The sequence below is a fragment of the Meles meles genome, chromosome 13 (genome assembly GCF_922984935.1).
Source record: "Meles meles chromosome 13, mMelMel3.1 paternal haplotype, whole genome shotgun sequence".
Classification (NCBI taxonomy): domain Eukaryota; kingdom Metazoa; phylum Chordata; class Mammalia; order Carnivora; family Mustelidae; genus Meles; species Meles meles.
Genome location: NC_060078.1, coordinates 61,689,967 through 61,702,962, shown reverse-complemented (window position 1 = coordinate 61,702,962; position 12,996 = coordinate 61,689,967). Strand labels below are relative to the sequence as shown.

Below are 12,996 nucleotides of genomic sequence, written 5' to 3'. Positions count from 1 at the left end.
TGTCTACAATAGCCAAACTATGGAAAGAACCTAGATGTCCATCAGCAGATGAATGGATAAAGAAGATGTGGTATATATACACAATGGAATACTATGCAGCCATCAAAAGAAATGAAATCTTGCCATTTGCGACGACGTGGATGGAACTAGAGGGTATCATGCTTAGTGAGATAAGTCAATCGGAGAAAGACAACTATCATATGATCTCCCTGATATGAAGACGTGGAGATGCAACATGGGGGGTTAGGGGGATAGGAGAATAAATGAAACAAGATGGGATTGGGAGGGAGACAAACCATAAGTGACTCTTAATCTCACAAAACAAACTGAGGGTTGCTGGGAGGAGGGGGGGTTGGGAGAGGGGGAGGGGGGTTATGGACATTGGGGAGGGTATGTGCTATGGAGAGTGCTGTGAAGTGTGTAAACCTGGCGATTCACAGACCTGTACCCCTGGGGATAAAAATACATTATATGTTTATAAAAAAAATAAGAAATAAATAAAATTTTTAAAAAAATTATCACTCTTTTCCTGATCCAGTAAGGATTTACTACAGATGGTCACTACAGTGTCATTCTTTAGGATCTAATGAGGTCAAAGAGATTCATTAATCATTTGTTTTCTTCATTCAGTTGCCAAACAAAAAAAAAAAGTTTGATTTAGAAGTTATCTGAAGAGCATTCCTACCAAATTTGATTTTGCAATTTTTTGGCGTGATTAGCATGATTTCAGTAGGAGCTTTGTTTTATGAGCAAACATGGTGAAAGTCCAAAGGTGCTATGCAGGTCAGAAGGAAAATGTTTTTCCCGAGACCCTCTGCCCCCCAGCCAACCGTTCCTCCTGAAGCCCTTCTTGCTCATTGGCCAGGCCTGAAGAAGACCCCGTCTCAGTTCCACATCTGACCACTAAGTGGCACCAGAACTTTGAATTAGCAAAGAGAGAGGAAAACCTGCTTGCTCAGCCTTTACGGTCATGTGCTATGAGCCTTCAATTAATACCTTATAAAAAATAATCCATTATTTTTATCAATGGCATAGAATATAGTGGCTTTTGTGCCATTTATTCTTTCATATGGTCTGTGCTGCGGAGAAGGGTAGATTAAAAGACACATGTAAGTCCTTCGCCTTCTGCTCCTTTCTTCCAGTCACCTATAAATTAGGGACAGCAGCCTCCATCAACATCAGAGGAACATCTGGGCTTTGCTTCGTCAGACTCTCCTGCAAGCTTGAATGGATCTGTGATTATACCCTGTCAAAAGGAAAGGCAAACCAAAATGAAAGAACAAGTTAAAGGAGTTTGGATGTACTACAACTCTCATATTTTAGTTTGAGATTGATTTACCCAGAAGGTAGATAAAATTTTATAATTCTGTGGGATCCTTGGGTTTCAGCTATAAAGGTGGCTGTCTTGTCCTGAAGCTTCTAGTCAAGTTTTTACTACTTTCTTTCCTTTAAAAAAAAAAAAATTATTTATTTGCCAGAGAGAGAGAGAGCGCGCGCGCACACAAGTAGGTAGAGCAGTGGGCAGAGGGAGAAGCAGGCTCCTGGCTGAGCAGGGAGCCCAACTCAGGGGGAGTCGTGGGACTCGATCCCAGGACCCTGGGATCATGACCTGAGCCAAAGACAGGCACTTAACTGGCTGAGCCACCCAGGTGTCCCGAGTTTTTACTTTCAAGGTAAACTTCATTTAAAGCCTCTTAAAGGTGGTCCTTAGGGGACCAGGAAAGTTGATTTTATTTCATTTTGCTTTATGGGAGTCCCATCTGTAATGCCTTTTACCCTTCTGGAACTGAATACCAAAGTGCTGAAACTTCATTCCTTCCCTTACTCTCATGTCCAGAAACATGTGCGCAAGACAAGAAGGCAAGTCCTAGACACCAAGGCCATTGTTAGCAACTGCTGATGTTCAGATGTTGAGACTGCCAACACCAGCTGGCAAGATCTCAGGGCAGAGTGAGTGGAATTTTCAGAAGACAAGATGGTAGTCTTTATTTTTCCTCCTTTCACCTCCAAATGAGATACCTCCAACAACAGCACCAGTGCGGCCAGAGGAAAACCAGGCACAAAGGCAAGAAATCAAGAGCATGAATAAGCCACCTCAAATAATGATAATTAATTCATTAAACATAAATGCACACTCTCACTATTGATCACTGGTCACTGCAAATAGAAGGCAGGACAAGACAGCTACGGACCCTACATTCATGAAGGACAGACAGTCCTATGGACCACTACCTTCACTGAAATAACCTATAGGGAGCCTGGTGCCCCCTGGCCCTCAGTTTCCACTCTTCTAGAATGAAGATGCCTGCCCGGATCTGGGCTCCCTAACAAGTAATAAGCTAGCGTCCAGCAGGGGATCTCCAAGCCTGGAAGAGGGCTGGCTGTGCCAGTCGCTGCTGCCAGGCCCTCTGGTCCACTGTTTATTTCCTCCTCTTGTTACTTTGGAATTCCTAGTCATAAAAGTTACCTCTCCTCCTTTTCACCCAGGAAAATGATTTTCCACTCCTCTTCTTCCCACCCCATGACTTCTCCACTAATAAGACATAATGATACCAGCATCACTTCCTAATGCATGCTCCCATCCCTAAAAGATCCCAAGACTTAAAGGAAATAAAAGGTGAGACACTTCGATAAATAGTCCTTTCCAGCACCAACATCCTGTGATTCTATGGAAAGTCTAGATACGGAGAGCTAGTACAGCATATAGAGCAAGAAGGTCAGCTTCAGAATCTGACATGGGTTCAAATTCACCACTTTCTAGCTCTGTGACCTTGGACTGGTACATTAATCTGAGTCTTAAGTTCTTCTTCTGTAAAATGAGGATAATTTTTAAAATTAATTAATTAATTTTTTAAAATGAGGATAATAATACGGGTTATTGTGAGGACAATGTGGCACAGCGCCTTGAACATCTCACGTGTTCAGTAAAGACTAAGTTCTCTATATTATTCCTACCTTTGCTCACATTGTTACTACCACTACTAGTAACTGTAGCAAGATAGTGTGTACCACAATCCTACATGCATCATTTCCGATGCTGCAGTGTTTTACTAGTGTAATTTTTTTTGTAGGCCACATGCCCCGTGTGGAGTCCAATGTGGGGCCTGAAATCACGATCCTGAGATCAATCCCTGAGCTGAGATTAAGAGTCGGATGCTCGACCAACTGAGCCACCCAAGGGCCCCTAATGTAATTCTTTTAATAGCAACATACACTTTCCTCGTCAGGATTAAAAGAGAAGGAAGAAGAGAAGGAGGAAGAGGAGAAGAGGAACAGGGAGGAAGGGAGGAAGAGCGGGAAGGGCAGGAGAAAAGAGAAGAGGAGGAAGAGGACAAAAGAAAAAAAAGAAGGGATCTCAGAAATGGTTATCACTGCATCAATGCTCGGCGAGAAGCAGCATTCCTCATTGGCAGCAGCTGTCAGGAAGTCGCCGGCACCAGCAACCCCCACGTGTGCCTGCCTGTACTGTGCTCTTGGTCTTTATCGGAAAGGTCTGCCATAAAAAAGATAGGCACGTCCTCCTCCAAGCACACAAGGTTATATTTCTAGGACACACAGCTGTTTCATTCTTTAAATCTTCCTTCACTGTCAGTGATTGCCATTTCAAAACCTTGGAACTGATCTAAAGACATTGGCACATCAGCAGGCTGAAAGAAACAAGGCAGATGAGAGAAGAGGCAGGTGGGATAAACCAGTTCAAGTACGTGGCAAGTTATGACTGGTATCCGAGGTCAAGAGCCCTCCTGTACACCCCGCGTGCACACTAAAAGGGAGGTCAAGGAGAGCCATGCTGGAAGAAAGGGGTCTCTGCAGAAGCCAGATCACTTAACGAAAATTTTTAAAATGTTTTTACAGCCAGAGTACACTGGAAGTGTTGTGGTTGGAGGAAACACTCCTTTTACTTGTAACTGTAACCTGCCGACAGCTTTTCTAACTAAGATTCAGGAAGCTGGGTTCCAGGAGAACTGGAATGATGAAAACATTTCAAAATACACATTGATTCTCACCAGCAAGGTTTTGTTACCGGTGAACTCCCAAGAGTTTCAAAATACCAGTATCACATTTGAAAGGTTTCAAGGACAGAAAGGTCCAAAGTCACATTTCTCTACTTTCCAAAAGGGCACCTGCTTCGAAAAACAGAAAAGTAACAAACAGCAGAGCGCTCAAGAATTTGATAAAACAAAACCTGTAGATCACTCTTTAGCGCTCGCCAGGGCTCCTACACTTAGCTTGTGGCTGATTCATGCTGCTGAGTGGCCAAACGAGCCCACATCCGGTTTCTTGGCTCCAGAATTCCCGCCTCTTGTGTTCCATTAAACTTTCCCAACTACAGGGGTGCCTGGGTGGCTCAGTGGGTTAAAGCTTCTGCCTTGGGCTCAGGTCATGATCTCAGGTTCTGGGATCAAGTCCCGCATGGGGCTCTCTGCTCAGCAGGGAGCCTGCTTCCCCCTCTCTCTCTGCCTGCCTCTCTGCCTACTTGTGATCTCTCTCTGTGAAATAAATAAATAAAATCTAAAAAAAAACACAAAACTTTCCCAACTACAAACTGACCATGTTGGTGAGTGATCTCTAAATACGCTGTACTCTTAAAGACTGCTTACCACAGTAACAGAGGAAGCAGAACAAGGCCTAAGAGTTTCCTGTGTGTCAATGTATTCTCAAGGTATCCAAAATTACTACAACATACAAGCCAAAGAAAGCAAAAAATTCATGGCAAAAGATTCGAGAATCTCTGGGCCCAGGAGAAAGGGTGTGTAGAAGAATGAGAAATCCTAGAACAGTTCCAAGTGACCAAGAATCTTAATTAGCACAAATCCGTGACTGTAACGACTTCTGTTTCTTGAGTGTGTACTATGTGCCAGGCAACAGATTAACATTTCCCACAGAACATCCCCCACGGATCCTCACAAGCTGAGGAGAAAAAGTGATTATTACCTTCCTGTTACACATGGAGAAACAGAGCGTGTAGGGAGCATAGGTAACATACCCAAGATCACAGGAGCCTGGTAGAGCCAAGATCTGAGCCTCGCCTATCTGAGTGTAAGGCCTATGTGTAAACCCCAACTCTGCCGCCATCCTAGCACAGCAGCGTCAGTATCGTTATCTCCTGGGGCTTCCAACATCCAGTGCCTTGACACATCACTGGTCTGACTTTGGTGAATGCTCTAAGTTCTGTCAGCCAAAATAGCCTTGAAATCCATCACTCAGCCTGTTCTAAATACAATATTCTAAGTTAATGAGGGGATCAATAAAATAATTGGTACCATGAATAGGGGGAAATAATTAAATATATAAGAAAGGCAAAGAGGGGGGGCACCTGGGTGGCTCAGTGGGTTGAGCCTCTGCCTCCAGCTCAGGTCGTGATCTGGGGGTCCTGGGATCGAGTCCCGCATCAGGCTCTCTGCTCGGCGAGGAGCCTGCTTCCTCCTCTCTCTCTCCCTGCCTCTCTGCTTTCTTGTGATCTCTCTCTCTATCAAATAAATAAAGAAAGAAAAAAAGAAAAGAAAAGAAAGGCAAAGAGGGATGCTATTATCTATTATAACTACCTACCTGCCTTCTTCCTAGGGTAGCTGTAGAGATGACATGAAGTAAACTGTGATAAAATGCTTTAGAATAATGCTACACCAATATTTCAGATACTAAAATAATTCCCAAAAGGAATCTAAAATAGTTTAGAAAATGATCATTTTAGAATATAGTGGTATCCTGGCTCAAGTATACATTCAAGAAATTAAGATATGATCAAAATTAGCTTTTCAAAATGGTGGGGGATTGATTTAATAAGTAAACAGGAAAATTTGAACTAGTTAATATTTGGAGAGATAGTCACACTGTATCTTAACATTTATGCTAAAGTAAATTCCAGATAGTTCAAAATTTTAATGTGAAAGGCAAAGCCATGAAAGTACTAGAAGAATCCATGTGACCTTGGATTAAGCAATGGATTTTTAGCTATGACTCCCAAAGCAGAAGCAACCAAAAAAAGAAAAAAGAAAAATTCAACTTCACTAAAATTAAAAACTTTTGTGTATCAAAGGACACTATGCAGAGAGTGTTAAGACAACATACAAAATGTTGAGAAAGTTCCGCAAACCATATATCTGATAAGGGTCTTATATCCAGAATATATAAAGAACTCTTACAACTCAACAATAAAAAGACAACCCAAAGAAAAAATGGGCAAAGGAGCCTGGGTGGCTCAGTCAGTTAAGTGTCAGACTCTTGACTCCATCTTGGGTCATGATCTCAGGGTTGTAAGATCGAGCCCCATGTTGGGCTCTGTCCTAGGCATGAAGCCTACTTAAGATTCTCATTCTCTCCCTCTCCTGCTACCCCTCCTCCCTCTCTCTCCCTCTCTTAAAAAAAAAAAAAATGGGCAAAGGATTTGCATAGACATTTCCCCCAAAGAAAACATACAGATGGTCAACAAACATGTGAGAAGATGGTTAACATCACTAGTCACTAGGGAAATGCAAATCCATACCACAATGAGGTACTTCACACCAACTAGGATGGCTACAATCAAAACTAAACAGAAAAATGACAGAGTGTTGGCAAAGATGTAGAGAAATTGGAAACTGATACATTGCTGGTAGAAATTTAAAATGGTGCAGCCACGGTGGAAAAGTTTGGTGGGTCTCCCAAAAGTTGGACGTAGAATTACTGGATGACCCAACAATCCCACTACCAGGTATAGACCCAAAAGAAGTGAAAACAAGCACTCAAACAAGGACACATACATGCATGTTCACAGCAATACTACTCGGGATAGCCAAGAGTAGAAAGAAGCTACTATCAACTTGATGAATGGATGAACAAAATGTGGTATATACATGCAATAGAATATTATTCAGACATAAAAAGGAATGGACTACTGACACATGGATAAACCTTGAAAACTGTAGGTTAAGTAAAAGAGTCCAGACACAAAAGGCCATATAGTATGATTCCACTTATATAAAAATGTCCACCACGGGAAAATCCAGAGCAGAAAGCAAATTAGTTATGGACAGAGGCCAGAGGGAGGGGAGATAGCAGAATGACTGCTTAATAAGGATGGGATTTGGGGGGGTTAATGAAAGTTTTCTGAAACTAGATAGTAGTGATGACTGCACAACTAGGTACTAAAGTCACTGAATTGTACACATTAAAATGGTTAAAATAGTGAATTTTATGTTATATGAATTTTATCTCAAAGTGTCTAAAGTACTAAAAGAAAATATAGGTGGGGCCCCTGGCTGGCTCAGTCAGTGGAGCATGCAACTCTTGATCATTGTGAGTTCGAGCCCCACCTTGGGTATAGAGATTACTTAAAAATAAAATCTTAAAAATTAAAAAAACGGGTAAATTCATAACGTTTATGTGGAAAGAAGGTCTTTCTAATCATAAGATAAGAGGCAAAAACCATTAAAGAATTGACTATATAAAAATTGAAGATGTCTATTTAGGAAAAATAAGCAAAAAGATAGATGATATGCTGAGAAAAAATGTTCACAACATGTAAGACAATCTTTTATAGAGCAATAAAAAAAGCAAATACCACTCTAATAGCAAATAGTTAAAGAAATTATATAGAAAGTTCATAATGGATAAAATATAAGTGTCCAATAAGTATGCCAAAAGGTTCAGTATATGCAAAATAAAACAACAAATTATTTTCTGCTCATCAGACAAAGATTTTCAAACATAATACCCAATATTAGTAAGAGGGCAAAGAAAAGGTATTCTCATACATTGCAGGTAGGCGTGTAGATTGGCATAATCTTTCTGCAGGGCAATCTGACTATCTCAATTAAACTTACAAATGTTTCAGGGGTGCCTGGGTGGCCCAGTCAGCTAAGCATCTGCCTTCGGCTCAAGTCAGGATCCCAGGGTCCTGGGATCAAGCCCCGAATCAGGCTCCCTACTCAGTGGGAAGTCTATTTCTCCCTCTGCCTCTCCCCATCCCCAGTCCCAAGCTTGTGCTCTCTTTCTCTCTAATAAATAAATAAAATCTTTTTTAAAAAATTAAAAAAACAGGGCGCCTGGGTGGCTCAGTTGTTGGGTGTCTGCCTTCGGCTCCAGTCATGATCCCAGGGTCCTGGAATCGAGCCCTGCATTGGGCCCTCTGTTCAGCGGGAAGCCTGCTTCTCCCTCTCCCACTCCCCCTGCTTGTGTTCCCTCTCTCACTCACTCACTCTCTGTCAAATAAATAAATAAATCTTTTAAAAAAATTTTTTTAATTTAAAAAACAAATACTTGAATAATTTTTTCCAAGGTAGCTCTTAATCTTTTTTGTATCTGCACTCCCTTAAGAATCTGATGAAAGTAATAGACCCTTTCTTGAGAAAATACACATATACACATAAAATTTTAAAGGGTTCATGGATGCCCTGAAGTCCCTTCATGGGTACACCAAGTTGAGAGTCTCTGACTTACTGTCCAGATTGGAAAAATAAAGTTATGAAATTAATTCAAATCATTTTGTAAGATACAAACAGGCTACAAATTATTTATAGCAGCCAACTAAAAGAATAATGATTTCTTATTTTAGCAGTCAGTGGCAAGTTAGGGATTGAAAGCCAAACAAACCTTTGATCCTAAAGCAGAAGAGGCACTACATGCTGGCAGCTTCTCTCCAATTGGTCTGATCAGAAAATTCTGGGCGAATCGTGAATTCTTCAAGATAGCTGCTGTTTCTTCATCCACTTCAACAATTTCACCTTCCTGAAGGGCAGCAGGAAAAACACACTTACTAAGAAATGCCACTTTAACCTCAGTAAAAGAAATGCAAAGGTTTTATTAAGGAGTGACATTTCAGGACAAAAAGATGATATGATATTCTCTTCTATTCAGACCCTGCTGTTAGTTTCATGCTCATTTCAAAATGCAATTGACCAGTGTCATAATCAGTTTTTCTTTGGTGGCAAAGCAAAAAAAAAAAAAAAAAAAAGACACTCATTGTTCTCAGAGACAGATGTAGAAAATATAGGGAAAAAATTTGAGTATCACCTTATTCATCATTAAAATGGGGTTTTAAATTAATAGTTAATGTGTATTTCTGTGAGCTCCAGTGTGCCTGGGAACACTAATGCCTTGGGAACCAGGAGTGAGCACAGGAGAGTCTGCTCCCTTTAGATAAGCTCTGGATTCACCCCTTCATATACTGGGGTTATGTAAAGTAACATCTGACACATAGTAAGTTTTGGGGGTTTTTAAATTTCTTTTTGAGATTTTCTTTATTCATTTTGAGAGGGAGAGAAAGAGTGCGAGAGAGAGAGCATAAGTAGGAGAAGCGGCAGACAGACAGAGAGGGAGAAGCAGACACCCAACTGAGCAGAGAGCCCAATGTGGGGGCTCGATCCCAGGACCCTGAGATCATGACCTGAGCCAAAAGCAGACACTTAACTGACCGAGACACCCAGGTACCCCAAATATTGGTTTTTTGTGTTTTTTTTTAATTAATTATTTATTTATTTGACAGACAGAGATAACAAGTAGGCAGAGAGGCAGGCAGAGAGAAAGGGGGGACGCAGGCTCCCTGCTGAGCAGAGAGCCTGATGCGGGGCTTGATCCCAGGGCCCTGAGATCATGACCTAAGCTGAAGGCAGAGGCTTTAACCTACTGAGCCACCCAGGCGCCCCCCAAATATTGGTTTTTTAAATAAGATATTCTTTTAAAAAGAATTCTGCTCTTAAAAATGTTTTTTTGTTGGTGGTGGGGTTTTTTTTTAAGATTTTATTTATTTATTTGACAGGCAGAGATCACAAGTAGGCAGAGAGGCAGGCAGAGAGAGAGGAGGAAGCAGGCTCCCTGCGGAGCAGAGAGCACGATGCGGGGCTCGATCCCAGGACCCTGAGATCATGATCTGAGCCAAAGGCAGCAGCTTAATCCACTGAGCCACCCAGGCGCCCGGTGGTTTTTTTTTTTTTTTGAGAGCCACCGTATCAGAGTAATGGGTTCAAAGGCCTTTCCCACTTTGATTCTGTGACTCTCCAAAGCAGGCAGTACATCAAGGGGCAGCAGATCAATGAAAAAGCATCAATAGCTCTATTGCATCAGGGAGTAGTTAAGAACTTTGAAGGTGCTACTTGGACCAAAAAAATCAGAAGTGAAAAACAGTAAATCCTTCTACCTTTGGAACAATCATGCTTGTATCTTCTATTTACTGAGTGCCCAGTGCATACCCAGCTATATTATTACTAATCGTTATTAAAATTTTATTCTTTAGGTAATCTCTACACCCAACATGGGGCTGGAACTTACAACCCGGAGATGAATAGTCATATGCTCTACTAAGTCAACCAGTCAGGCCCCCCTATGTTATTGCTAATCTTACAGAAAATCCATACAGTAGGTATAATTATCCTACTCTCGCAATGTAGCAAACTACATCTTGAAGTAGTACTTATTCAAGTTTATCCAAGTAATAAATAATGGAGACAGAATTTGAACCCAGGTGTCAGATGCCAAAGCCTATACTTTTCCATATTGAGGGAATAAAGACGGCCCTGCAAAGAGTAGTAGAAATATCAATGTGTTGTCATTAAACACTAAGAGTTCCTTCATTCAATGATACAAGTGAACCACTGAAATACTGTTGCACAATACTTCTATTCTTTTCCATCCCACTTCTCTGTAATTCCATTCATCTGATGTCTGATGGATGCTTTCTATAAAAGATTTTCGTAGGTGTGATAGTGATACTGTGGTTATGTAGGAGAATATTCTTAGGAGATGCATGTTGAAATATTAAGGGTAAAATGTCACAATGTCTGCTTTTAACGGTTCAGCGAAAGCATACATACACACATGCACATGTCCTTACACCAGGAAAGTGAGAAGCAATGCAAGGTTAGGAAAGAGTACCTGGAGGGCATCTAGGTGGCTCAGTGGCTTAAGCCACTGCCTTCAGCTTAGGTCATGATCTCAGGGTCCTGGGATCAAGCCCCACATCAGGCTCTCTGCTCATCAGGGAGCCTGCTTCCCCCTCTCTCTCTGCGTGCCTCTCTGCCTACTTGTGATCTCTCTCTCTGTGTCAAACAAATAAATAAAATCTTAAAAAAAAAAAGAAAGGGTACCTAGAGCAAAAATAAGAGTAGAAAGAATGTCTAAAATTATGGAATTTTTTATTTACCTTAAATGTGAAATTTGCATCAAATATCAGTTCTTTTTCGTGGCCTGTGATTCCTCCATTGTAAATCACTTGGCATCTTTCAGCTGGTCCCATCTTAGGGAGTTTGAAGAGGCGAAATGTTGCAGAAACAAAACGACAGTCACCTGAAACAGAATTCACCCATGGTTCAGCTCCAGCACCAAATGGCTATTGGTTTGCTTAGCAGATGAACAGCACACATCATAAAGGTGATTTTCTTTTTTGCATGCCATCAGTTATCTTTCTGGCAGTTCACTTCATTTACTGAGTAACTGAAGTGCTTTATTAAATACCAAACTCTGGGATGCCTGGGTGGCTCGGTTGAGCAACTGCCTTTGGCTCAGGTCATGATCCTGGAGACCCGGGATTGAGTCCCACATCGGGCTCCCTGCTCAGCACGGAGTCTGCTTCTCCTGCTGACCTCTCTACTCTCATGCTCTCTCTCTCTCAAATAAATAAATAAAATCTTAAAAAAAAAAAAAAAACCTTGACTCTTTAGTAAATAAATAAATACCAAACTCTGGGAGGTTGCTATTAAACAGAAGACAAGATGGATGTTTCCAGATGACCCAAAGTCTCCTTCAATGACAGCCATTCAGTACACACTTGCTAAACACCACATTTGAGAAAAACAAACAAAACCCCACCACATATAAACCCTTCAAGGAGCACTTTTAACATTCCCCGCTGTTCTTTCTTACCGATCACTCTTTCTAATTCCTTGTTTTGAACTGTGATGAGATTGGCACTGACCAAACGCGGAGTGCAGAAACCAATTTTTTGGGCAAGGATTGCAAGGTCCTTCCAGTACAACGCACCACCCAGGCACTCACCTAAAAAAAAAAAAGAAAAAGAAAAATCACAGACCACAACTAGGTATTCAAGAAAGTACTCTGCTATAAAATTATCAGGCATGGTATTAATTGGGGCTTCCGGCTGCCTCAGCTGGAAGAGCATGCAGCTCTCGACCTCAAGGTCGTGAGTTTGAGCCCCACATTGAGTGTAGAGATTACTTAATACACAAACTTAAAAAAAAAAAAAAAAGGATATGGTGTTAGTTAAAATATATATCCTAGAAACAGAAAAGGGACCTGAGTGTCCCCCCAAGATCTAGAAAGTCACAGTTAAAATGGAATATGCTAGCTGATGGCCTCTGGAAACCATTTTTCAAGACAGTCACTAATGTGCTGGTTCCATCCAGCTGCAATCATATTTCTGGATGGTTTAGGCTACCTTTCAAAAAGCACTACGCTATGTGAGTAAAAAAATATAAAGGATAATTTACAAAGTTGCCTATTAGCTCCAGATTATCATAAATAACCTGCTACTAGAACAATAACTACTACTAATAGTCATAAGGCAATTTAAAGTTTTTTAAATTTATTATATCAACAAATTAGTAACAACCCAAGAGATTACCAACAGAGAAATGGTCAAATAAATGATGGCATAGCTGTAGAATACAGTTGTAGAATACACACACGCAAAACACATTTTTAAAGATTTTAGGCTTAGGAAACATGCCAAATAAAATTAGGATGCTAAATTCTACAGAGAGCATGTTCCAAATTTTATTATACACATACACATACCCTACAAGGATCTATACTGAAATGTTAAAGAGGTTATTGCCATGTTACATGGTTAAGTAGTATTTTTTTTCTTTTTCTTTTTGTATTTTCCAACATTTTAACAATATTCATTTATTACTGTATGACAGGAAAAAATTAACAGAACTTATTCTGAAAGTAAGAACTGCTTTGTTTTGTTTTTTAAATGAGATTCTTTTTTTCTTTCTTTTTTTTTTTTTTTAGTAATCTCTATACCTACCATGGGGCTTGAATTCATAGCCCTGAGATCAA

The 12,996-nt window shown here is 40.7% G+C and overlaps 1 protein-coding gene across 1 annotated transcript in view; it reads right to left on the bottom strand.

Moving 5' to 3' along the window:
- Positions 1-1,017: 1,017 nt before the first annotated feature.
- AS3MT (arsenite methyltransferase) overlaps positions 1,018-12,996 on the bottom strand; it is an 18,344-nt gene continuing 6,365 nt past the window's right edge. Inside the window, exons 8-11 of the mRNA XM_046026544.1 lie at positions 11,836-11,967; positions 11,117-11,259; positions 8,572-8,706; positions 1,018-1,246 (exon numbers count right to left, since the gene is read on the bottom strand). Coding sequence (XP_045882500.1) covers positions 1,154-1,246; positions 8,572-8,706; positions 11,117-11,259; positions 11,836-11,967 — 503 coding nt within the window. The 3' untranslated portion in view covers positions 1,018-1,153. The remainder of the gene's footprint in view (positions 1,247-8,571; positions 8,707-11,116; positions 11,260-11,835; positions 11,968-12,996) is intronic.